At 37.9% G+C, this 26,911-nt stretch overlaps 1 protein-coding gene across 6 annotated transcripts in view; it reads left to right on the top strand.

The window, feature by feature from the left end:
- Positions 1-26,911, top strand: part of DNAH12 (dynein axonemal heavy chain 12) — a 220,239-nt gene that overhangs the window by 12,720 nt on the left and 180,608 nt on the right. For all 6 annotated transcript variants that reach the window (XM_045493288.1, XM_045493286.1, XM_045493287.1 and 3 more), the window contains 13 exons: positions 2,786-2,975; positions 3,815-3,887; positions 4,909-5,067; positions 5,272-5,467; positions 9,442-9,630; positions 10,414-10,570; positions 11,210-11,301; positions 12,196-12,374; positions 16,449-16,584; positions 20,047-20,172; positions 22,027-22,161; positions 22,501-22,694; positions 23,430-23,673. In XM_045493288.1, coding sequence (XP_045349244.1) covers positions 2,786-2,975; positions 3,815-3,887; positions 4,909-5,067; positions 5,272-5,467; positions 9,442-9,630; positions 10,414-10,570; positions 11,210-11,301; positions 12,196-12,374; positions 16,449-16,584; positions 20,047-20,172; positions 22,027-22,161; positions 22,501-22,694; positions 23,430-23,673 — 2,070 coding nt within the window. The remainder of the gene's footprint in view (positions 1-2,785; positions 2,976-3,814; positions 3,888-4,908; positions 5,068-5,271; positions 5,468-9,441; positions 9,631-10,413; positions 10,571-11,209; positions 11,302-12,195; positions 12,375-16,448; positions 16,585-20,046; positions 20,173-22,026; positions 22,162-22,500; positions 22,695-23,429; positions 23,674-26,911) is intronic.

Below are 26,911 nucleotides of genomic sequence, written 5' to 3'. Positions count from 1 at the left end.
CTTTTCTTTTCTTTTCTTTTCTTTTCTTTTCTCTCTTCTCTTCTAAATTTCCTTTCCTTTCCTTTCCTTTCCTTTCCTTTCCTTTCCTTTCATTTCCTTTTCTTTCTTTCTTTCTTTCTTTCTTTCTTTCTTTCTTTCTTTCTTTCTTTCTCTTTCTTTCTTTCTCTATGGTCTTCTTCCTTCACTTTCTCCCTCCCAAATTTTCTGGAGACTTTGGCTCTGTATTTGCCTCTTTAATAGATACAAGAACTGATACAAAGCATTCATAAATATTTAACATGAGGTTGGGCGAATTGCAGAATGAACCTGTGTGTATGCACTTAGCATCCTCACTCTTTGTCCAAAGTTCTTGCCTTCTAGTGTCTTACAATCTAAAACAGGTAGCTGGGCATGACACAGTCTTTCATTCCTGAACCCACTGCTCTTGGTCATCTGGCATGTAGGAACTCCACCTCTTCATCATTAATGTCACCAGTGACCATGAATTGCCAAATCCAAGGGACATTTTTTTCAATACTGCTTTCACTACACTTCTCACTGACTTTTCAAAAATGCTTTTACTTTTAAATAATTGGACACATGGATCCGTGGAATAAATGGCCTGGAAGTAGACCTATATGAGTACAGCCAGCTAATTTTGACAAAGTGCAAAAATTAATTCAACAGAAGAAGGATAGTGTTTTCAACAAATGGGGTGGAGCAATTGGACATCCATAAAAAAATAAAACAAATAAACAACAACAAAAAAAACCCTCAAACCTCAGCCTAAATGTCACACCTTGTACAAAAATTACTAAAATTAGATCATAGATTTAAATGTAAAACATAAAACTAAAAACTTTTAGGGGCACCTTTGTGGCTCAGTTGGTTAAGCGTCAGACTTTGGCTCAGGTCATGATCTCATGGTTTGGTTCGTGAGTTCAAGCCCCACATCGGGCTTGCTGCTGTCATGCAACTCTTGATCTCAGGGTTGTGAGTTTAAGCCCCACATTGGGTGTAGAGATTATTTAAACTTAGAAGCAAACCTGGAGCTAAGCAGAGTCTTCAGACTGACACAAAAAGCATAACCCATAAAAGAAAAAAAACCCAATAAATTGTATTTCATCAAAATTAAAAACTATTATTCAGTGAAAGCCTTGTTTTTTAAATGTTTATTTATTTATTTTGAGAGAAAGAGAGGGAGTACAAGCAGGGGAGGGGCAGAGAGAGAAAGGGAGAGAGAGAATCCCAAGCAGGAGCCAAGCTGTCAGTGCAGAGCCCAATTCTGGGCTCTATCTCATGAACCATGAGATCATGGCCTGAGCTGAAATCAAGAGTTGAATGCTTAATTGACTGAGCCACCCAAGCGCCCCTATTTTTTGTTTTACGATACTGTATTCCTTGGGTGCCTGTGTGGCTCAGTCGGTTGAGCATCCCACTTTGGCTCAGGTCATGATTTCAGGGGTTACAATTTCAAGCCCCGCATTGGGCTCTGTGCTGACAGCTCAGAGCCTGGAGGCTGCTTTGGATTCTGTCTGTCTGTCTGTCTGTCTGTCTGTCTCTCTCTGCCTCTCCCCCACTCACACTCCGTCTGTCTGTCTCTCTCAAAAATAAACAAACATTAAAAAAATAAAAAACCCCCCACAATACTGTATTCCTATTCAGAGAGTCCCAACAAATTTGGCATATTAAATTCATAGTACACTCTTGGGGCGCCTGGGTGGCGCAGTCGGTTAAGCGTCCGACTTCAGCCAGGTCACGATCTCTCGGTCCAGGAGTTCGAGCCCCGCGTCAGGCTCTGGGCTGATGGCTCAGAGCCTGGAGCCTGTTTCCGATTCTGTGTCTCCCTCTCTCTCTGCCCCTCCCCCGTTCATGCTCTGTCTCTCTCTGTCCCAAAAATAAATAAAAACGTTGAAAAAAAAATTCATAGTACACTCTTAAATATTAAAGATAACCTAATTGATTTCTATTGTATATTTAAGATTCTGATGAATCTGCATTTATATGTATTTTTTTTTAACATTTATTCATTTTTGAGATACAGAGAGAGACAGAGCATGAGCAGAGGAGGGGCAGAGAGAGAAAGAGAGGGAGACACAGAATCTGTAGCAGGCACCAGGCTCTGAGCTATCAGCACAGAGCCCGATGTAGGGCTCGAACTCACGAACTATGGGATCATGCCCTGAGCTGAAGTAGGATGCTTAATCAACTGAGCCACCCAGGAACCCCAACATTTATATGTATTTTAATACAGAAAACCTTAAACTCCAACCCTGATTTGAGTGAGGAGTTAATGACAAGATTAGTTTTCTCAAGTGTAAAATGCAGATTTGGGGTGGGTGAGGAAACACCCTGATAATACTTTAAATTAATCAACTTGATTAATATTCTAAAATATTTAATAATACCTACCCATAATTTATTGCTACTATTTCCTGTCATTTTTGGCTATTTTATCAATTGTGACTTTGTACCTTTGTGCTGGGTGCATATTTGCTAATTTTTGACTGTTTAATGGATTAATGCTAAATATTTCGATGTTTGAGTGGATAACGTGGGCATGCCCAGCTTCCCTAGCCTAGGTCTTACTCCCAACTTCCAATTCTTATTCATTTAATAAATATATACTGAGTACTTGAAAAAATGGTTTCTTTGCAGCTCATACTTCCGAGTGTTTTTATTCTGAAAACATGTTATTTTTCAGAATACTTCTATTCCAAAAAAATGTTGTCTTGAAAAGACAGAGCACCGGAGTTACACTGATATACCATTTAGAACATTTAATTTTTTCTTATTACATTCTCAGTTCAACTATATTTATATGAAGCAATGTGTAGAAAGTAGTCCTATGGTGCCTATTCAGCAGGAATGGCTGGATCACATGTTAATGCTGATACCCGAGTCTTTAAAGGAAGGGAAAGAAAGAGAAAAACTTGTTGAAAGTCTCATAAATGAGGTGTCAAGTGACTTTGAAAAAAGCATGAAGAGATATCTGGGTAAGTAGCATTTCACAAATGCCAAGCTTCTTTTACTTTTGTTTCCCACCCCTTCAATCAAAAGTAGAAATATGAATAATGAATAATTTATATATTTAGCTGTATGTATTTCTTATATACTATTTTTATTTAAAGCTTTTATTTTGAGCTTATAATCTAGTCAAAATCTTTGTAATTTAAGGGAACTTTGTATAATTTTTTTTTCCTGTGCTTACTAGCTAAGGGCTTTTTCATTTTTCTCTTTGTCTTTATGGTTGTAGTTACACTGTTTACCGGATTGTAAAAAAAAAAGTATTAGTGTATTTAGAGAAATTTATTAGGGATTTAATATTGGAAATTTTTATTGGCATAAGTTTTTTTTAATGTTTATTTATTTTGTGAGAGAAAGAGAGAGAGAGAGAGAGCGCGCAAGCAGGGGAGGGGCAGAGAGAGAGAGAGAGAGAGAGAGGGAGAATCCCAAGCAACTTCATGCTGTCAGCACAGAGACTGATGCATAGCTCGATCTCAGGAACCATGAGGACATGACCTCAGCCAAAATCAAGAGTCCGATGCTCAACTGACCAAGCCACCCAGGAACCCCTGGAATAAATTCTCTTAAGTGGACTTTGAGTAGATAGAATGCAAAAAGCTGAAACTTAAAGCTTTACTGTATCTGAATTCACCCCTAAAGTAACACCTAAATAGTACCAACAACTTGATTTTTTTTCAAATAAAGGATTTTTTTTTCTCATACTCACTTTAATGCTCAATAAGCTATATTATCCAATATGAAAAGTTAGAAAGTTTGAGTAGGACTCGTGAGAGTTTTCAAGAAATATTAATACATGTATGTGTTTTAGTGAGGAGTGTTCTCGTGAAACCTCCGGTTAAATGGCTTGAAGATGAAGGAGGCCCTTTACCTGAATCCCCTGTGTGAGTAAATTATTTTAAAAACAGTATTGCATCTAGGTTTAAAAAAATTTTTTTTAATATTTTTATTTATTTTTGAGACAGAGAGAGACAGAGCATGAGCAGGGGAGGGGCAGAGAGAGAGGGAGACACAGAATCTGAAGCAGGCTCCAGGCTGTGAGCTGTCAGCACAGACCCTGACTCAGGGCTTGAACTCACGGACTGTGAGATCATGACCTGAGCTGAAGTCGGACGCTCAACTGACTGCACCACCCAGATGCCCCTGCATCTAGGTTTTGATAACAGGTTGAAAATAAGCTGATCTAACATTTAAGTCTAGAATTGTGAAGCTATTTTGAATACATCTGAAGAATAGCACTACTGCGGTGTATCCTTGCTCTGAACTTGTCTATTTGTTGCTTACACAATCAGGGGAATCTTTAAGGATGTATAGGTCAACTTGGCCTTAAGTAACCTCTGGTGTATACCAGACAGATTTCTTCCTCTCTTCTCAGTCCTGAGTTCGTTTATCCATACCCAGGGTAACTGAGCCAGAGCACAGTGGAAGTTAGCAGGGTACCTGGCCCATCAGTCTGTCCTCTCTGAAGATAATGCACTTTCTCTCTCACTCTCTCTCTCTCTTTTTTAATGTTTATTTATTTATTTTGAGAGAGAGAGAGAGAGAGAGAGAGAGCAAGCCACATGTGAGCAGGGGAGGGACAGAGAGAGAGGGAGAGAGAATTCCAAGCAAGCTCCCTGTGGTCAGCAGAGAACCTGACTCGGGGCTCGATCCCACGAATGGTGAGATAATGACCTAAGCTGAAATCAAGAGTTGGGCGCTTAACCTACTGAGCCACCCAGGTGTGCCGATAATACGCTTTCAAGATCTTGATGCCTTTTTATTACATGCATAAAGCTTTGATCGCTGACCACATTTCCCAGTCTTCTTCTCGCTTTAATATTAATTCCATGTCATAACTACTATTTCCTAAAAGTTAGAGTATATTGTTTGAATTCTGCTTGATATGGTGTTTTGCTTTTCTAGAGGACTGGATTATTCTAAGCCTTGGCATTCTAGCTATGTGCAGACAAGAAGTCAAATATTAGCTAATTTGCACATTGTTCATCCAACTATGAAAATACTACTGGACCTTGGTTATACGACATTTTCCAATATGATTTTGCTAGATTTAACAGGAATTAGGTAAAAATCTCATATTTATTAACTAACATTTAAGATTTGAATATCTCATGCTTGAATCTTTATATTTTGACTGTAGACATTTTAAACTGATGAATCTTGAGAACTTTTCTTTAGATTAAAATTTTCTTACTTTTTTCAACAATTATGTATTAAGACCAATATTTATCATTTGCTTTAAATCATTTTTATACTTCTCATAAATAGAGCTAAAGGGCCAATTGATTGTGAATCACTAAAAAATGATCTGTCAATACAAGCTAGAAAGGCAGAAGAGAAGATAATGAACACATGGTATCCAAAGGTCATAAATCTTTTCACAAAGAAGGAGGCTCTAGAAGGCATCAGACCTGAAAAATGGGATGCATTTTATAACTGTGTTTCTACACTTATGTCAAATCAGGTAAATATATTTTATATATCTTAAATGATAATGCTATTATAATTAGTTTATTATTTTATTATATTTTAAGTTTTTATTTAAATTCTAGTTGGTTAACATACAATGTAATATTTAGTTTCAGGTGTACAGTATAGTGATTCAACACTTCCATATAACACCCGGTGCTCATCACAAGTACATTCCTTAATCCCCATCACCTATTTCACCCATCCCCCACCCACATCCCCTCTGGTAACCATCATTTCTCTATAGTTAAGAGACTGTTTTTTGGTTTGCCTCTCTGTCTCTATATTTTTTCCCCCTTTACTCATTTGTTTTGTTTCTTAAATTCCACATATGAGTGAAGTCATATGGTATCTGTCTTTCTCTGACTTACTTCACTTAGCATAATACTCTCTTGCTCCATCCATGTCATTGCAAATGGCAAGATTCATTCTCTTTTTTATGGCTGAATGATATTCCATTGCATGTCTATATACCATATCTTCTTTATCCATTCATCTATCTGTGGACACTTGGGCTGCTTCCATAATTTGGCTATTGTACATAATGCTGCTATAAACTTTGGGGTGCATGTAACATTTTGAATTAGTAATTTTGTATTCTTTGGGTAAATACCTAGTAGTGCGATTGCCTAATTGTAGGGTAGTTCTATTTTTAACTTTTTAAACAAATTTTTATTTATTTATTTTATTGTTAACTTTTTGAGGAACCTCCATACTGTTTTCTAGAGTGGCTGCTCCAGTTTATATTGCCATCAACAATGCAAGAAAGTTCCCCTTTCTCCACATCCTCCCCAACTCCTGTTTCTTGTGTTTTTGATTTTAGCCATTCTGACAGGTGGGAGATGGTATCTCATCGTGGTTTTGATTTGTGTTTCCCTGATGATGAGTGATGTTGAGCATCTTTTCATGTGGCTGTTAGCCATCTGTGTATCTTCTTTGGAAAAATGTCTATTTATGTCTTCTGCCCATTTCTTTTTTTTATTTTATTTTATTTTTTTAATTTTTTTTTAAAGTTTATTTATTTTTGAGACAGAGAGAGACAGGGCATGAACGGGGGAGGGTCAGAGAGAGGGAGACACAGAATCTGAAACAGGCTCCAGGCTCCGAGCTGTCAGCACAGAGACCAACACGGGGCTCGAACTCACGGACTGCGAGATCATGACCCGATCCGAAGTCGGCCGCTCAACCGACTGAGCCACCCAGGCGCCCCTCTTCTGCCCATTTCTTAATTGGATTATTCATTTTTTGGGTGCTAAATTTAAAACTGATGTTTTATTTTATTATTTTTTTAAGTATTTGTTTCATTTTTGAGGGAAAGAGAGCACATAAGCGGGGAAGGGGCAGAGAGAGAAAGGGAGACAGAGAATCAAGCGGACTCCAGGCTCTGAGCTGTCAGTGTAGAGCCCAGCATGGGGCTCAAACTCACGAACTGTGAGATCATGACTTAAGGGGAAGTCAGATGCTTAACCAACTGAGCCACCCTGGTGCCCTTTAGTTTATTATTATTATTTTTTTTTTTAATTTTTTTTTTCAACGTTTATTTATTTTTGGGACAGAGAGAGGCAGAGCATGAACGGGGGAGGGGCAGAGAGAGAGGGAGACACAGAATCGGAAACAGGCTCCAGGCTCTGAACCATCAGCCCAGAGCCTGACGCGGGGCTCGAACTCACGGACCGCAAGATCGTGACCTGGCTGAAGTCGGATGCTCAACCGACTGCGCCACCCAGGCGCCCCTTTAGTTTATTATTTTAAAAAATTCTATTCAGACATAGTGCTAGGTAGTTATTTTGAAATAAGAAAAACATTTTTATCACAATTTTATTTAAATACGTTTAGCATAAAAATGCTTCATTTCTGAAGCAAGATCTGAAGCAATCTAAAATGAAAGGAAATTCTAGAAGTATGTGTCAGTATTATGAGTGATAACTGGGCTCATGCTTAAAGGCTATCAACTAATTGTCTATAGCTTTATTGGAGAATATTAACAAAAAGGACTATCCCAGTAAACATTTTTTTGAACATATGAAATTTCAAGTTGATTGATTCTCATGTTTTTCTTAGTAAAATCTTGGTTTGAAATTGAATTGATCATCTTTTTTTACAGTATTTATTTATTTATTTATTTATTTATTTATTTATTTATTTTGGGAGTGTGTGTGTGTGTGTGTGTGTGTGTGTGTGTGAGCGGGGCTGGGGCAGAGAGAGGGGGAGAGAGAATCCTAAGCAGGTTCCATGCTGTCAGCACAGAGCCTGATTTGGGGGTTGATCTCATCACTGCAAGATCATGATCTGAGCTGATATCAAGAGTCAGACGCTTAACTGACTGAGCCACCCAGGTGCTCCTTGAATTGATCATCTTTAAAGAGAATATTAATTCTCTCCTCAAATTTTTACTATTATAGAAATACAGTTCTACAAAAACAGTTCTGAATAAAAACTTTCCCTTTTGTAAAATATCCCCAAAGATTCCATGAATTTTGCAATGTATACTTTTTAAAAGAAATTTTTATTTATTTTGAGAGAGAGAGAGAGCACACCAGTGAGAGAGGGGCAGAGAGAGAATCCCAAGCAGGCTCCACACTCAGAGCAGAGCCCGATTTAAGGCTCCATCCCGGGGCGCCTGGGTGGCTCAGTCGGTTAAGCGTCCGACTTCAGCTCAGGTCACGATCTCGCGGTCCGTGAGTTCGAGCCCCGCATCGGGCTCTGGGCTGATGGCTCAGAGCCTGGAGCCTGCTTCTGATTCTGTGTCTCCCTCTCTCTCTGCCCCTCCCCCATTCATGCTCTGTCTCTCTCTGTCTCAAAAATAAATAAACATTAAAAAAAAAAAAAGGCTCCATCCCAGAACCATGAGATCATGACCATGACCTGAGCCAAAATCAAGAGTCAGACGCTTAACTGACTGAGCCATCCAGGTGCCCTGCAACACATCCTTAAAAGGACACATTTAATATCTAGTATATAACTCTGTAATTAATATACATGATGTACTTTCTATCTTTATCCTCTTAAGAGGACTATGATTATTTGATAAGAAATAGAGATGAGGAACATTTTGAAGATCATTATATTTGTCCCCTTGGCTAAATTTCAAATAGTTGATTCTACATAAGAATGCATTATTCATAGTTTGGTAACTTATTGTGCACATTTAAAAAAATTTTTAATGTTTATTTACTTTTAAGAGAGAGAGAGAGAACAAACAGTAGAGGGGCAGAGAGGGAGGGAGACACAGAATCTGAAGCAGGCTCCAGGCTCAAAGCTGTCAGCACAGAGCCCAACACAGGGCTTGAACTCATGAGCTGTGAGATCATGACCTGTTCCGAAGTCCGGTGCCACCCAGGTTCCCCTTACTGTGCATGTTTCTAATGTCCAGTGGCTTCACCCTCACCTGGTGATTTGCTGGAAATCCAACTCTCCAGGCTGGGGAGAAGCCCTAATTTGTAGTGTTTGCCAATTTCCTGGTGGAAATATTCCCACAGTGTAATTTTCAAGCATCCAAGCGTTTAGTAACTGGCTCACAAAATTCTTGAATATTTAACTATCAACCTTAGCAGCTTGCTTTAGCATACTAACTGTCCCTCACCTCACGTGCATGTCACCCCATGACACCCTCATTCTCAGGTGTCGGGCCTCTCCTCCCCTTAATCTTCACTTTGTTTAGTTTTTCTGGAATGTTTTCTGTACCATGGAAAGAATTACTGAAGAATGTGGAAGATTCTGAGTTGCCATTTTAGGATTGTTGCTAGTCTATAAAAAAAAATCAAAGTTCGCATATATCATTCTACTTATTGTTTTAGACTACACTTAGTAAGAACATACTGTGCTGAATGAAGATAATTTTGAGGACTAAATGAATTGATAGAATGAATTAATTGTAGGTAATATCTCACTGATTTTGAACAAAAGGTTAAAAGGTTAAAGGTTGAATTTGTACTTTCTAAAGTAATGCTAATTTACGACATCATGCAGCTAAAGGATTTCTTAAAGAGAACTGTAGAAGGATTTGTGAAGCTCTTTGACCAAGAAGATCAATGTGGGCTGCCAATATTTAAGATGGAACTGACATTTGATGATGATAAAATGGAATTTTATCCTACCTTTCAAGATTTGGAAGATGTTGTTTTGGGTTTGGTAGAGCGAATAACTGAAGCTCTGCAGGTATTTCGTCTTCCTTATCCATTGGGTTTCTTTATATGGGCCTCTTTCAGTATTTTATTATTTTATTTTAATTTTATTATTATTTTTTAATATTTATTTATTTGGGGGGAGAGTGCAAGTGAGGGAGGGGTAGAGAGAGGGGGCCATAGGATCCAAAGCAGGCTCTGCACTGACAGGCTGACAACAGCGACCCTGATGTGGGGCTCAAACTCATGAACCGCGAGATCATGACCTGAGCCGAAGTTGGACACTTCACCAACTGAGACGCCCAGGTGCCCCCTTTCAAAAATTTAAACTGAGTTGAAACTCTATAAAGTGGACATGTACATAAAATGTTATAACTCTGTTTTATTTCCATCCTCCAAGTTATTTCAAGTTAGAAAGTGCTTTCTCTTTGGTAACATTTCCTGGATGGAAATGATGTTTTTCCTTCTTAAAACTTTTATTGTAGCTGTGAATTGGTATTTTTGTGCACATTTGATTCTCCCTGTGTAGTTGTGAGCTTCTTAAGGACAAGATCCACATCATGTTTGTTTTTTGTACATTCTAATATAATCACTTAGATATAGTTATTCAATAAATACTTGTTCAATGATAGAAAACTAACGCAAGTTTTTATATTAGATTAAAAATATACAACTCTAAATCATTATTTTTCATCAAGTTATCTTTTTTTGGACCGTTGAAATATGATAATAATGTTTAAAAATATAGTATAAGCTCTATGTATAGCCCAATTGCACAGATATTGGTTTCATAAATTGTCATTTTAATTTCTGTTAGAATGTCCAAACAGTTCCCTCTTGGCTCTCAGGAACTTCACCAGCTGTAAATCTGGACACAGAACTTCCTGAACATGTGTCACAATGGGCTGTTACTACACTGAAGGCAGCAGTACATCATAACTTAGAAGGTGCAAGAAAACATTATGAGACATATGGTATATATGACATATATTATTTTATCATAAAAGAATACCATTTTTATTTTTACTAGAAATTGGTCAGATATTTGGTTGTCTTGGGCTGTCATGAAAGAGCAGGAAGAACCAGAAGTGAGCATAGGCATGGCTTTTGGCAGAATCACAGATCCAACCCAACCTAAGAAACTTGAATTCTGTTGTCAAGTCTAACGGGTGAATGTTAACTGGAACAGGGTGATGAAGCAAAAAGATATAGAGAAGAGATGTTGGAATAACGAGAAAGCTAAATCAAGAGTTAAATCAAGATAATTTTGAAGAATAGTTTTGAAGAGACTGCAGCTCAGTTTTATAGTCTCCTCAAGTATGTATGGGGTCAGGATTGTTACTTGACATTCTGTTAATCAAAACTTTCTATTAACTGGCTTAACAGTACCTCTATATTATTGTAAGATCATTAGCATACACTATTATCTTTATTTTAAAATGTCATGTTTAACCTGGTTTGCTTGTTAGGTCTATTTTATTAATATATGTTAATTCTCTATTAATAATATTTAATTGAATAGTCTACTCATTTCCCTGACCATATCAACAAAACACTTTATCTTTTTGAATGGGTCTTATTGTTGAGATTTAAATTAGGTTATTAATTTTCAGTTGAAAAATATAATTGGCTTCTTGATGGGTCTGCGGTTGAGCTGATAGAGACTTTCCAAGCAGAAGATCATACTTTTGATGAATACACAGAAGTAAGTGGTAATTCTGTTTTTCATGAGTGCCTTTGAATTTCTGTTTTAAAATTAGGGTGAATTTTTTTTTCCCTGTAAAGTAAATGCTTCAATTGAAGTTAATAGAATTTCTCATTCAGAACATCATTATAGTAAATTCATAGGTTCATTTCATAATTTATTTTTTCATTTTATTTTAGAGAGAGAGAGCAAGTGGGGGAGAGGGGCAGAGGGAGAGAGAGAGATTCTTAAGCAGGCTCCATGCTCAGTGCTGAGCCTCACATGGGGCTCAATCCCGCGACCCTGGGATCATGACGTGAGCCAAAATCAGGAGTCCGATGCTCAACCAACTGAGCCACCCAGGCTCTCCTCACCCCATAATTTCTTTAGTCATTCATTAACTCATTCATTGCTTCAACAAAAATCTCTTCATCACATTCAGACACCTAGCAAGGTTTTGGTGACGTTAAAATAAATAATACACGCACATTATCCTCAGGAGCTTATATTTGGCCTGGAAGTCAGACATAGGAATAACAACCATGATATGTACAGATAGGTGCTGGAATGGAGATGTGAACAAGGTGTTGTGGAAGCACAGAAGAGGGAGTGGTTGCATCTGCTTTGGAATATTGGTGACAGTTTCTTGAAGAAGTGAAAAGTGAGCCAGGCTTTGAAGGAGATGTTTATAGGTACAGAGGAACTGTAGCATGACCAAGATAGGTGAAGAATAGGTAACATAGGAAGGTAGTACACAGCAAATTTAGAAGATGAAGTTGGAAATGTAAGTGGGAGCCATGTGGGAAAAATTTTAGGGTATCTTTGCTCAACAGTTTGTACTTTGTTTTGAAGGTTTCTAGCTGTGCAAGTAATATACTTGGATCTGATTTTTAAATGCTTTTTTATTTTTTTAAGTTTATAGGAAGATTTCTCAGTCTCGCCTCAGAAATAATGCTTTTGCCTCAGTGGGTTCATTTCCCTATGGTGCGTTTGGATTGTGAAGATTTGAAGACGGGTCTAACAAACAAAGCAAAAGCCTTTGCAAACATATTATTAAATGACATAGCTTCAAAACATAGAAAAGAAAATGAAAGGTAAGTAGAATTAATTGCTAAACTTGGAATTATAGGGTTAAAAGAAATATTTTGCTAATGATAACCCTTGTTTAAAAGATTAGGGGGTGCCTGGATGGCTTATTCAGAAGAGCATGTGACTCTTGATCTTGGGGTTGTGAGTTTGAGACCCACACTGGGTGTAGAGATTACTAAAAAATAAGTAAATAAACTTAAAAAAATTAAAAACAAATTTTTAAATGTTTGTTTATTTTTGGGACAGAGCCAGACAGAGTGCTAGCGGGGGAGGGGCAGAGAGAGAGGAGACACAGAATCCAAAACAGACTCCAGGCTCAGAGCTGTCAGCACAGAGCCCGATGCGGGGCTCAAATCCATGAACTGTGAAACCATGACCTGAGCCGAAGTCGGATGCCCAACCGACTGAGCCATCCAGGTGCCCCAATTTAAAAAAAAATTTTTTTAAAAGATTAAAATATAAGTTCTTACAATTTTTTCTTCACAGCTGCCTCCTAAGGACTTTCCCTTGTAGTCCCATTGGTCTGGTTTTTGTTTGTTTGATATGGTTTGAGAATTGTTTTGAGGAAACACGGATTTTTTTTTTTTTTAAGAAACTGAAATAAACTAGTGTTTGGATACAGGCTGCATGAAAACAGAAAGACTATAAACTTTCAATGATATTGGGAAGATCTTGGATTGTTCCTGACCCCAATATTGTAGTCTTACCTAACTTATTTTTATCATCTGTAAAATAGGGACAGCAATACCTACTTTGCAGAGTGGCTGTAAAATTAGATTCATAAACTAGTGGCTTGCTAGTTGGATATGTCATGCAGACACTTTTTCCTTGTCTCATGCTGGGTTTCATTTTTTTAAACGTATTTTAATGTTTATTTATTTTTGAGAGAGAGAGAGAGAGAGAGAGAGAACAGGGGAGGAGCAGAGAGAGGAAGATACAGAATCTGAAGCAGGCTCTAGGCTCCAAGCTGTCAGCACAGAGCTTGACGTGGGTCTCGAACTCATAAACTGCGAGATCATGACCTGAGCCCAAGTCAGACACTTAACTGACTGTGCCACCCTGGCACCCATGTTTAAACACATTTTAGAAATTTATTTTATTTTATTTTTTATTTTTATTTTTTAAAAAAAAATTTTAACGTTTATTTATTATTGAGAGACAGACACAGAGCGTGAGCAGGGGAGGTGTAGAGAGAAGGGGAGACACAGAATCCGAAGCAGGCTCCAGGCTCCAGGCTCCGAGCTGTCAGCACAGAGCCCGATGTGGGGCTCGAACTCACAAACCGTGAGATCATGACCTGAGCCGAAAGTGGATGCTTAACCAACTGAGCCACCCAGGAGCCCTGTATTTTATTTTATTTTATTTTTTTTTTTCAACGTTTATTTATTTTTGGGACAGAGAGAGACAGAGCATGAACGGGGGAGGGGCAGAGAGAGAGGGAGACACAGAATCGGAAAGAGGCTCCAGGCTCTGAGCCATCAGCCCAGAGCCCGACGCGGGGCTCGAACTCACGGACCGCGAGATCGTGACCTGGCTGAAGTCGGACGCTTAACCGACTGCGCCACCCAGGCGCCCCTTATTTTATTTTTTGAGAGAGAGAGCAGGGGAGGAGCAGAGAGAGATGGGGACAGAGGATCTGAAGTGGGCTCCCCACTGACAGCAGTGAGTCCCATGTGGTGGTTGAACTCAAGAACTGCAAGATTATGACCTGAGCTGAAGTCAGATTCTCGACTGAGCCATCCAGGTGCCCCTGTCTAAACACATTTTGAATTAGCTGTCAACATTTCAAAATGTTGACACACACACACACACACACACACACATGCACGCACACACAATCCAGATCTTTTACTTTTCTTGAAAAGGTGGGAAGACTGTACCTTGTTGGGCCTGCAGTGGTAGGTGGAACTGAGAAGAAGTTTCCATTTTATATGGAATGTGTCCTTTGGTTTATTCACCCACTGCTGAATCAACTCATCATCCAACTCATTTAATTCATCTGTTACCTGCCTGTCTCCAAAAGAATCTTAGTTTGTAACTTCTGTAAGGACTAAAACTAATACATGTAAAGCACCTAGCACAGTGCCTGGAACATGGCATTCAATCAATGTTAGCTAGTATGTTTATTTTCCCAGAAGCAATGTGAGAAAATCATGTGCTTTAGAGTCAGAAAGATCTAGATTTGAATCCTGGCTCTGTAATGAACTAGTTCTATAACTCCAGGCAAGTTAATTTCCCTGAGCCTCAGTTTTCTGCTGTGCCAGCTGTGAAAAATAATACTTTCCCTGAAGGACTAATGTAAGGATCACAGATTACATTTTTTTAAATGTTTATTTTTGAGAGAGAGAGAGTGTGAGCATGAGGGGGCAAAGGGGAGGGGCAGAGAGAGAGGGAGACAGAGGATCTGAAGTGGGCTTTGTGCTGACAGCAGAGAGCCCAATGCAGGGCTTGAACTCACAAACCATGGAATCATGACCTGAGCTCAAGTTGGATGCTTAACTGACTGAGCCACCCAGGAACCTCCACAGATTATGTTTGTAAAGCATCTGGCACTGTGCTTGGTGTAGAATAGTCACCCAATGAAGGGAGCCATCACATCAATAAATATTTTTAAGTAAACAAAAAGTATATGCCTGTCAGGGACACCTGGGTGGCTTAGTCAGTCAGTTAAGTGTCTGTCTCAGTTTCAGCTAGGTCTGGATCTCACAGTTCGTGGGCTGGAGCCCTGCCTTGGGCTTCTCTGTCTCCCTCTCTCTCTGCCCCTTCCCTGCTCTATCTCAAAAATAAAATAAATAAATAAATAAATAAACAAATAAATAAATAAATAAATAAAATTTGACTGTCAAAAAGTGAAGTATTGTCAGGCATGCTTTGTACAAAAGTATACTACACAAAAAGATATCAACAATGGCAAAGCATTCGTTTCTAACAATCCCATGGAATAAGAGCCACAACAATGCCTTAATCAAAAAATTATTTATGTTTAACATGACATTTTTTGGTATTTATTTTTGTGGTATCTGTGACTTTTCTGGAAAATTCTGTCACTTCCAACAAAATAACTGTATATTATTATAAACCCATGACATAAGAGCAGCTGAAAATTTGTCCAGTTTCCTTTATCTAGTTCATTCTTTCATTCTTTTCCATTTAAATTCCCTACTTGAGATAGATAACATCAAAAGGAGGAATGTGTGCCACTAGGTACAATTTATTAAATAAATAATCATTAAAGAACGCTTTTCTTTTTTTTTTTTTTTTTCAACGTTTATTTATTTTTGGGACAGAGAGAGACAGAGCATGAACGGGGGAGGGGCAGAGAGAGAGGGAGACACAGAATCTGAAACAGGCTCCAGGCTCTGAGCGGTCAGCCCAGAGCCCGACGCGGGGCTCGAACTCACGGACCGCGAGATCGTGACCTGGCTGAAGTCGGACGCTTAACCGACTGCGCCACCCAGGCGCCCCTAAAGAACGCTTTTCTTACTCACTGTTTAGTTTAGCATCTGTTTGGGCCAATCATTTGCTCTCATTTTGTCTGCCTTTGTCTTTTGTGGTACTGTCTCTCCCAAAGGGACACAGATTCTGCTCTAGCAAGGTGAAAGTGCCCTCGTAGGATCACCTGTCTTTTTGGCATTGTCCACTTTGTTGCATCCCTCCTAAATTTTTGAAAATCAAGAATGACATATTAAGCCCTACGTGATCTAATTACTGCTCACCTCTCCAGCTTCATAATGTCCCCTTCTTTGTATTCACATTGGCCTGCTTACCATTCCTAAGTACACTCTACATCACACTGCTTAGCTGGATGTTCAAGAGAGTTGAAGAGATCCATAGAAAATTTTTTTCTAATATACCATAATTTCTACATAAAAATGTTATGTCAATTTCATAGATTTTTGTAGATGTATGATGTATACCAAGTTACATCAGCTAAGTTGTCCTTAAATGTTTCAAGACGTCTTAGTGATTTAATATTTTGAGGCTATCATGGTTCATATTTTGTAATATTTATAACACATATATCAAATATGATATAGCATTAATTACTATAACCATAGTAAAGCAGAGCATTGTGTCAGTATCTGCAGTGATTTTGAAGCAATTAAAGAGCATGCATTAAAAGTCCCTGAGACAACAGAAGAGATGATGGATCTGATATCTTATGTAGAAAAAGCCCGGACTATAGGGATTCAAGAGCTGATTTTACGGATCAAGGTAAGAATCTTTTAATTACAATATTTTATTTATTTATTTATTTTATTTTATTTTATTTTATTTTATTTTAATGTTTATTTTTAAGAGAGATAGAGTATGGGCGTGGGGTGGGCAGAGAGAGAGGGAGACACAGAATCCGAAGCAGGCTCCGGGTTCTCAGCTGTCAGCACAGAGCCTGATGCAGGGTTTGAACCCACCGACTGTGAGATTGTGACCTGAGCTAAAGTCAGACACTTAACCAACTGAACTACCCAGGCACCCCTCTAGTTGTGTTTTCTTAGGCTCCTCTGGGCTCTGATAGTTTCTCAGATTTGTTTTGTTTTGTTTTGCTCTTTAATGGCCTTGACAGTGTTGAGAAGTACAGGTCAGGTATATCATAGGATGGCCCTCTGTTGGAGTTCATCTGATGTTTTTCTCTTGACTAGACTGAGGTAGTGGGCTTTTGGAAAGAGAATCACAAAGGTTAAGTGTACACACGTCATCATATCATATCAAGGGTACATATTATCAACATGATTTATCACTATTAATGTTGACCTTGACCACTAGTCTTAAGTAGTGTTTATCAAGTCTCTCCACTCTTTTCTCCCCCTTTCTGTGATGTCCTCTCTGGAAGGAAGTCACTATATGCAACCCACACTTCAGAACTGGGGAGTTATGCTCTCCTCCTTTACCATGGAGTAGCTACATAATTTATTTGGATTTCTTCTGCATGAGAGATTTGTCTGCTTTTCCACTTATTAATTTATTCAATTACTTATTCATATCACTATGAACTAAGGGATATTTATTTTCTACTTAGGGCTATAATGTAAATTTATTGTTATGTATACCTTAATATCTATTGCTAAATTTTTTCTTAATTTTTGAGGTTTCTTTTTTCTTTAAAAACTTTAACTTCAAAAATGTTACATATGTTTTATTTCCCTTCTTTATCTTAATAGTTGAGATTCTTTTGGGATGTCTACATAAACCATCATATTAATTGCAAATAATGAGAGTTTTGGTTCTATCCTCATAAACATTACACATTTCCAAAATCTTGTTTATTTTCTTTGCTACGATGGACTGACTAGGACTCTAGTACAGTGATCACTTGATCCCAACCTCAAAGGGGGAGCTTTCAATATTTCACTATTAAGTATGACATTTGGTGTGTGTGTGTTTCTTTAATAGATACCTTTATCGGATTAGTATGCGCTCTTCTTTTTTTTAAAAATTTTTTTTTCAACGTTTATTTATTTTTGGGACAGAGAGAGACAGAGCATGAACGGGGGAGGGGCAGAGAGAGAGGGAGACACAGAATCGGAAACAGGCTCCAGGCTCTGAGCCATCAGCCCAGAGCCTGACGCGGGGCTCGAACTCACGGACCGGGAGATCGTGACCTGGCTGAAGTCGGACGCTCAACCGACTGCGCCACCCAGGCGCCCCAGTATGCGCTCTTCTATTAGGTGCTATTTATTTGTTTATTTTGAGCTCCCCCCCTTTTAAAAAAAAAATTGAGGTATAGTTGACACACAATGTCACATCAGTTTCAAGTTTAAAACATAGTGATTCAACAATTCTGTACCTTATGCTGTGCTCACAAATGTAGCTACCATATTTGCACAATACAGCACTATTACAATACCATTGACTATATTCCCTATTCTGTACCTTTTATCTCTGTAACGTATTCATTCCATAACTGGAGGCTGTACCTTTCAGGTTTTTTTGTTTTTGTTTTTGTTTTTTTAATTTTTTTTTTCAATGTTTATTTATTTTTGGGACAGAGAGAGACAGAGCATGAATGGGGGAGGGGCAGAGAGAGAGGGAGACACAGAATCGGAAACAGGCTCCAGGCTCTGAGCCATCAGCCCAGAGCCCGACGCGGGGCTCGAACTCACGGACCGCGAGATCGTGACCTGGCTGAAGTCGGACGCTTAACCGACTGCGCCACCCAGGCGCCCCAGGTTTGGTTTTTTTTTTTTGTTTTTTTTTTTTTTTTATATTATAAATGGATGTTCAATTTTATCAAATCCTTTCTTTTTTGCATCTATGCTTTTTCTCCTTTAATCTATTAATATAGTTAATTGCATAGATGAAGTTTTGAAAGTTATATTTCTACATGCAATATAATATGCATTGTACACATTATATACATATTATATACATATATACTATATATGTCATACCAAAAACTTGTAAATTAGATCTTTGAGTCTGTATTTTAATTCTTTTTTTTTTCAATATATGAAATTTATTGTCAAATTGGTTTCCATACAACGCCCAGTGCTCATCCCAAAAGGTGCCCTCCTCAATATGTATTTTAATTCTTAAAAATTACAGCACTGCATATGAATCAATGAAAGTGATAGGAGGTAAATGTGCTCAATTTCTCCATTCATGTCAATCTACTGGTTTAAAGGTTATTTTTCCCCTTTGCAAAGAGGAAAAATATGTAAGAAAAACATGTACTTACTATGGCAAACAGGATCTGACTTTCACCCCAAACTCTTCCTGGACAATTGCTGTATGTCAGTGGTAGGCGAGAAAGGTGATAATGTCATCGAAGATACAAAACAAAACAAAAGATGCTAAAATCTATGTCACCAAAGATTCAAAAATAAATACATAATAATAAAAAATATAAAATTCATTAAAAAAATTTAAGTCTTTATTTTTTGAGAGAGACAGAGAGAGAGAGAGAGAGAGAGAGAGAGAGGGAGTTTGAGTGGGGGAGGAACAGAGAGAGAAGGAGACACAGAATCTGAAGCAGGCTCCAGGCTCTGAGCTGTCAGCACAGAGCCCAACATGGGGCTCAAACCCACGAACCATGAGATCATGACCTGAGCTGAAGTCAGACGCTTCACCAACTGAGCCACTGAGGCACCCCAAAAATACAAAATTCTTTGAAATCAAAAGTTGAAAGTGTCAAACAAAAGCTGCATATTTGATCACCTTTTTCAGTCATGCACAAGGAGGACCAAGAGTACCTTTATGGTTAGTCAACTTCAAGATGAAACCTTTAGAGGCACCTGGGTGGCTCAGTTGGTGAAGTGTCTGACTTCAGCTCAGGTCATGATCTCACAGTTGGTGGTTTCGAGCCCCGCATTGGGCTCTGTGCTGACAGCTCAGAGCCTGGAGCCTGCTTCGGATTCTGTGCCTCCCTCTCTCTCTGCCCCTCCCCCACTCACGCAGTCTTTCTCTCTTTCAAAAATATATAAACATTAAAAAATTGTTTTAAAGATAAAACCTTTAAAATGCTTTATTTCCAGCATAGAAGTCTACAGCTGTGTGGTGTGAAGCAGGTAAATAATCCTACAGCTACTGAAATACCCATGTGATTTGGGTAATATGACATATCAGTTAATAATCTGAGTCAAATTGAAATTTGAGAGTATTAGAAATTGTTGGTTCTTTTCTTTTCCCTAATGCGTTTATTTCCTATATGGTGTATTATACCTGGAGTTTCTTTTGTAGGAATCCAGACGCCGAATGAGTTACTTTTTAGATGTTTTCCTATTTCCTCCAGAAGACTTAGCTTTAAATTCAACTGTCCTTATGTGGCCTTGGAAAATTAATCCCATCTTTGATGAAAATGATGAGGTGAATATATTTTTCAGTGTGTACTTTTGTATTCTGATGTTTTAAGCACATTTATTTAATCTACCTTTAAAAAGTAACTTCGTGTGTCAATATAAGTTTGGGGCCAGCAACGTTTATGGTCCTGCAGGCTTAGGACAGGATGTTAGGCTTAATATAGGGTCTGGTAAGAAGTGGGACTGACATTAAAGAGGTCAGAACTACTTGACAGCAGCTACCATGTCCCTCTGGCCTCACTGTAGCTCCAGGCGCTCCATCCCATTGCCTGGAAGGAAAGAGCTGCTTGTTAGTGACTGAGGACGACAGACTAGGGAGACATTTGGGTTCCCCAACTCTGGACCAAGGAAGCGTTTTTCAGGTTTGTAATGGCCTGGAATTCTTCCAGTTGGCCACAGTCAGATTGGGCCTATGCTGAGTCTGTGGTTCGGCTCTTGGCGATTCTTGGGCCAAGAGTTTAAATACAGTCCCAGGTATGAGCTGTGGCAGAAACAGGGCTGAAACCTTCCCGACTTGCTGTCCTCTGCTCACAGCACCGCCATCCCAACTAGCATTTCTGCATTTCCTCTTTTGCCATGACTGTCCAAAACCAACACCTGCCCAGCGCCGTGATGCTGAGGGCGGATGGTGGGTTGGGGCCAGAGTTGCCATTTCTGCTGTCGACATTTCAGAGTCCGTCATTCTGTTTCAGATGAGAGGTCCTGGGAGATGATTAGACAGCTGGAAACATCGGCCCGACTATTATTGTGTAAAAACTGTGCATAATTCTCAATGTATATTTATAAATTTCTATTTTTTATAACTTTGGGAGACTTCTTGGAGGGAAAAAGTAGTAAGCAGAGCCAGATTAAGAATGTGATTTATGAGGGGCGCCTGGGTGGCGCAGTCGGTTAAGCGTCCGACTTCAGCCAGGTCACGATCTCGCGGTCCGTGAGTTCGAGCCCCGCGTCAGGCTCTGGGCTGATGGCTCAGAGCCTGGAGCCTCTTTCCGATTCTGTGTCTCCCTCTCTCTCTGCCCCTCCCCCGTTCATGCTCTGTCTCTCTCTGTCCCAGGAATAAATAAACGTTGAAAAAAAAAAAATTAAAAAAAAAAAAAAGAATGTGATTTATGAGCTCTAAAGTTCATATATAAAAGGTCCTAATAAAAACTTTGCAAATGAAACAGAAAAAAAAAAAAGAGGTCAGAACTATTGTAAGTTGATAATAATAATAATAGTAAGCACTGCCTTAAGTGCTTTGCATTTAGTAACTCATTTAATACTTGCAAAAATCCCAGGTGTTCCTAATTCCCCATTTCATAGATGAGAAAAATGAGTCTCAGAGAAGTTAAGTAACTTGCCCGGTATCAGACTGAGTATACTTTAGATTTTGGAAAAGTTCTGATGTAAAGCAGTCTCTCCTATGGTGGGAAGTGAGATGGTGTAGTAATAAAAAGCATGGACTTCAGTCAGATAAACCCAAGTTCTAATGCAGATCTTGACTTTTATGACTTTGTGACGTTGGACATACCTCTTGATTTCTATAAGTCTAAATGTCTTCATCTCTGAAGTAATAAGAATAATAACAATAACTGTGCTAATATAAGTAACGTGTTGGATAGTTCTTGACACACGGGATCTATCTGTTAAATAAAGTATCTAATTAATATGTAAGAATTGTTATCATCACTTCAGAAAGCTAGGGAAAATTTTCTGTGTGGTTTATTATTATTTGCATTTTTATACTGGTCGGTGTTTCATTCTTGTACTCATTTTTACTTCTGTGGTGGTTTTTATTACTACAAAAAGCGTTCAGATTTCTGATTTGATAAATTTCCGTTGTAACAAAATAATTAACCTGATTAAATTGTCTCTTAAAAAGCTTATTGAGAATGCAAAACATGAAAAAGAAAATGAGCTGATAGCCAAGAGAGAGAAACTGATTTTGGAAATAGAAAAGGAATCACGCCGCATGGAAGAGTTTACAGAATTTGCAGAACTGGACCGCATGCAACAGGTGTGATGAACACAGAAGACGGTAGCTATGACAAGCCTGTAGATTAATACACGACATGTTTGCATACACTTAAAAACATGAAAAACATATGCTTACTCTGGCAAACAAGGTCTGACTCTTAGGCCTGAGCTGGTACTATTCATGTATCTTTCTTGTGACTTAGTTTTCTACCTGTAAAATAGACCCATACATTTTGCTTTGTATACCATAGTTCTGTTGTGAAGTTGATATTTAAAGCCTTAATATAAATGCAAGAACACAGCCCATGCAGTGTCATATAATCTTATTTTAATGACGTTACTTGGATATTTCTTGAGATAAACAATTATTTGCTTTCAGTATGTGACAGATGTAAGGCAACTACAGAAACGTATTCAGGAGTCTGAAGAAGCAGTTCAGTTTATTAATAAGGAAGAGGAACTTTTCAAATGGGAATTGACAAAATATCCTGAACTGGATAAATTAAAAGTGAACATTGAGCCCTATCAGAAGTTTTTTAATTTTGTTCTCAAGTGGCAGCGAACAGAAAAACGGTAATTTTTGTTAGTGTAATAAAAATTAAGCAAATCTGGGGCACCTGGGTGGCTCAGTAGGTTGAGCGTCCAACTTCAGCTCAAGTCGTGATCTCATGGTTCATGGGTTCAAGCCCGGCATCAGGCTCTGTGCTGACAGCTCAGAGCCTGGAGCCTGCTTTGGATTCTGTGTCTCCCTCTCTTTCTGCCCCTCCCCTGCTAGTACTCTCTCGAAAGTAAATAAACGTTTTTTTAAAAATTAAGCAAATGATATGGAAGGACTTGTAAAATGTTGCAGTGATATTTGATGTTGTTGTTGGTTAAGTGTTTGAAAGTAGGACATATTCATCCATTTGAAAGAGAACCAAGTGTCACACAGAAGTGTCAACCATTGCTAAGGTAGCACCTACCCTTACCAATATAATATGTAAAGTGTCACTTGGGTTTTCCAGAACTGATTCACTTTTTTATGCAATTAATGAATTTGACTAATATTTTTGGAGTCAAATCTGCATTTTATTTGGCTACCCTTAGTTATCCATTTACAGTCTGATAGGTATTGTAGCACATGCAGCGTGGCTGAGATGATGGTGTTAATCTTCTCTCTCTACCATCAGCTCTACCTGTGTGATTAAGAAAAACGTAACTTCTCTTGCCCACAGTTGTTTCTCTTATGAGAGTCGAACCTAAAGAATATCTAAGTCCCCCTTTACACTCCAGACATTTCTGAGTTTAGTATTTTTTCTTTCAATCCAGGTGGATGGATGGAGGCTTTTTGGACCTCAATGGGGAAAACATGGAAGCTGATGTAGATGAATTTTCCCGAGAAGTTTTTAAGACACTGAAATTTTTCCAAATGAAGCATAAGAAAGAATTGCAAGAAAAAAGAAAGGCAGCAAAAAAGCGGTCTCTGGGAGAGGACAAACTGGAAGAAGAACCGAAAGAGAATCCTACTATTATTATGTGCTCCACAGTAATGGAGCAGATTAAAGTTTTTAAGGTATGAACACATTTAATGACATTTTAGAAAGTCCTGGCCAGAGCTGTTCGCATCATCCAGTGCTAATGAAGAGAAATAGAATGATTTGGAAGCAAAACCAAAGCTGAATCTGGAAAACTTGATCTATTACTAATCTATTAGTAGATCTATTACTTGATCTATTACTAAATCCATGCTTCATTTCTTCCCCAATAAAGTCATTGAAAGCAATCCTTTCATAGAACTATGTGTGGCAAATAGAAAAGACTAGAGTGATTAACTACAATAATATAAAGAGGGTAAAAAATTACTAGAGCAGACCAGTCAGCCTATCTAAGGGCAACAGCACAGGATAGCAGTTAGTTGGGGGAGTTTTAAAGTCATACCACTTATGTTTGTATCACAATTTCACACTTGCTAGTAGCATATCTTAGGCAAGGTATTTAGCTTCCTGTGCTTCAAGTTGTTGTGTTTTTTTAAAAATGTTTATTTATTTATTTTGAAGGCAGGGGGCAAGGGGCAGAGAGAGAGAGAAGGAGAGAGGGAGAGAGAAAGAATCCCAAGCAGGCTCCACATACCCAACAAAGAGCCCAGTGTAGGGCTCTCACCCACAAACTGTGAGATCATGACCTGAGCCAAAATCTAGAGGTGGACGCTTAATTGACTGAGCCACCCAGGCACCCCTCAAGTCATTTTTAATGAAGAAATACTAACAGTTTTTGTGACAGTTCATAAGGCCTCCAGCTTCCCTAGGCAGTAGTGGCCGGGTTCCAGGGGTGGTGCCATTTCCAGTGTCAATGCAGTGGAAACTTGGATGGGATTTTAAGTATTGTTTGTGTCTGTATCTAGCACTCTCAGAGATTCCATGAGCTGCCTGGATTTTTTTTAAAGAAACTACTTAAAATCGTTTTCAATATTTAATATATTTATGTGGCTTAAAAAATAGAGATATATCCGAAGAGTCTCCTTCCCATGTTTCTACCTGTATAACTCAGGTTATCAATGTTACTACTTTCGTGTATACACTTGAGTTTTGTTACACATACAACCATATAAACATATGTTCTTATTCTTCCATCTTTTTACATAAAATACAGTGTCCTATATGTATTATTTTCCCTCTTTGTTTTGATTACTTTATCTTAGAGACCTTTCCTCATCACATACAAACCTTTTCTCTTTTTTTTGTTATACCTATATAGTGTTATATACTGGTATGATTTCATGTGTGTGCAAGTATGACTACAAAGCAAATTCCAGAAGAGTAAATGCCAGAATAAAATCTATAGTCAAATTACCTTACATAGGGGCTATACCAGTTTAAACTCTCACCACCCTCAACAAGAGAATATCATCAAACTTGAGTTTTTGCTAATATAAGAGAATTTTTATTTCTCTTATTATGTAAAGCATTAAGCATATTTTTATATATTTAAGAATGTTTTGTATTTCTTTGTGAAATGTTTGGTCTTATCATTGTCTGTCTGTCTATTGAATTATTGATCTTTTTCTTACTGATTTCTAGGATATAATATATACAGATATTATTTATACATTAATATTGATTATATTAATATTTCTAAGACACATTAATTTCCCAGGGTATTATATTGTAAGTATATATATATGTAATTCACATATATTAAAGACATTAGGCTTTTTCTATGTATGATGTATTTTGCAAATATTTATTATTTGTTTTTTGACTTTATTTATCATGTATCTTGCCTTGCAGAAGCCTTTTTATTTGAATTTAGATTTATTGTTCCTGAAGTAAATGGAAAAGGAAGGTTTTTTATTTTTATGCAGTCATCATTCTATTCCTTTTTTATTTTTATTTTTTTATTAAGTAATTTCTATGCCCAGAATGGAGCTTGAACCCATGACCTTGAGATCAAAAGTCGCATGCCCCAATGACTGAGCCAGCCAGGTGCCCCCATTCTTTTCCTTTGTCTACTGAATTTTAAATTATAGCTAGAAATGCTTTCCTCATTCCAAGATAATGTTTTCTTCTAGTATTTCCATAGTTTATTGTTTGCTAACATTTTATTGAGGATTTTTGGGGTTAAATTCAGGAGAGATGTTGGTCTTAACATTTTTGTAATGTCTTTGCCAGGTTTCAGTATCAGGATTATGATGTCCTTATGAAAGAAATTGGAGAGTTTTATGTTCTCTATTTTCTGAGTTTTCTATAAAATTGGTATTAATTATTTCTTAAATATGTTAGAGGCACATTCACCAGTGAAGTCATTGGATTTTCTTGTGGGAAAGGTTTTGAAAAGGATTCAATTTCTTTAATAGATATAGGGATATTCAGATTTGTATTTAATTTTGTGTCGATTTTGATAAGTTGTATTTTCCAAAGAACTTTTCCATTTCTTCTAAGTTGTTGAATTTGTTACCATAAAGTTGCTCATAATATTTTTATTATCTTTTTAATGTCTGAAGAATCTGTATGGATAATTCCCTTTTCATTCCAATTCCAAATATTGTTAATTAATTTAAAAACTTTTTTTCATTTTATTTTATTAAAATTTTTTTTCATATATTTTAAATTTAATTTTTTTAATTTTTTAAATTTTTTTTAACGTTTATTTATTTTTGAGACAGAGAGAGACACAGCATGAACGGGGGAGGGGCAGAGAGAGAGGTAGACACAGAATTGGAAGCAGGCTCCAGGCTCTGAGCCATCAGCCCAGAGCCCAACGCGGGGCTCGAACTCGCGGACCGCGAGATCGTGACCTGAGCTGAAGTCAGACGCTTAACCAACTGAGCCACCCAGGCGCCCCTAAATTTAATTTTTTTTTTTAAATTTACATCCAAGTTAGTTAGCATATATACAACAATGATTTCAGGAGTAGATTCCTTAATGCTCCTTACCCATTTAGCCCATCCCCCTCCTACAACCCCTCCACTAACCCTCTGTTTGTTCTCCATTTATGAGTCTCTTCTGTTTTGTCCTCTCCCTGTTTTTATATTATTTTCATTTCCTTTCCCTTATGTTCATCTGTTTTGTCTCTTAAAATCCTCATATGAGTGAAGTCATATGATTTTTGTCTTTCTCTGACCGACTAATTTCACTTAGCGTAATACCCCCCAGTTCCAACCACATAGTTGCGAATGGCAAGATTTCATTCTTTTGATTGCTGAGTAATACTCCATTGTATATATATACCACATCTTCTTTATCCATTCATCCATCGATGGACATTTGGGCTCTTTCCATACATTGGCTATTGTCAATAGTGCTGCTATAAAT

Source organism: Leopardus geoffroyi, chromosome A2, assembly GCF_018350155.1.
Source record: "Leopardus geoffroyi isolate Oge1 chromosome A2, O.geoffroyi_Oge1_pat1.0, whole genome shotgun sequence".
In the NCBI taxonomy this organism is placed as follows: domain Eukaryota; kingdom Metazoa; phylum Chordata; class Mammalia; order Carnivora; family Felidae; genus Leopardus; species Leopardus geoffroyi.
Note: the sequence above shows the minus strand (reverse complement) of the source record. Positions and strands in the feature narration are given on the sequence as shown.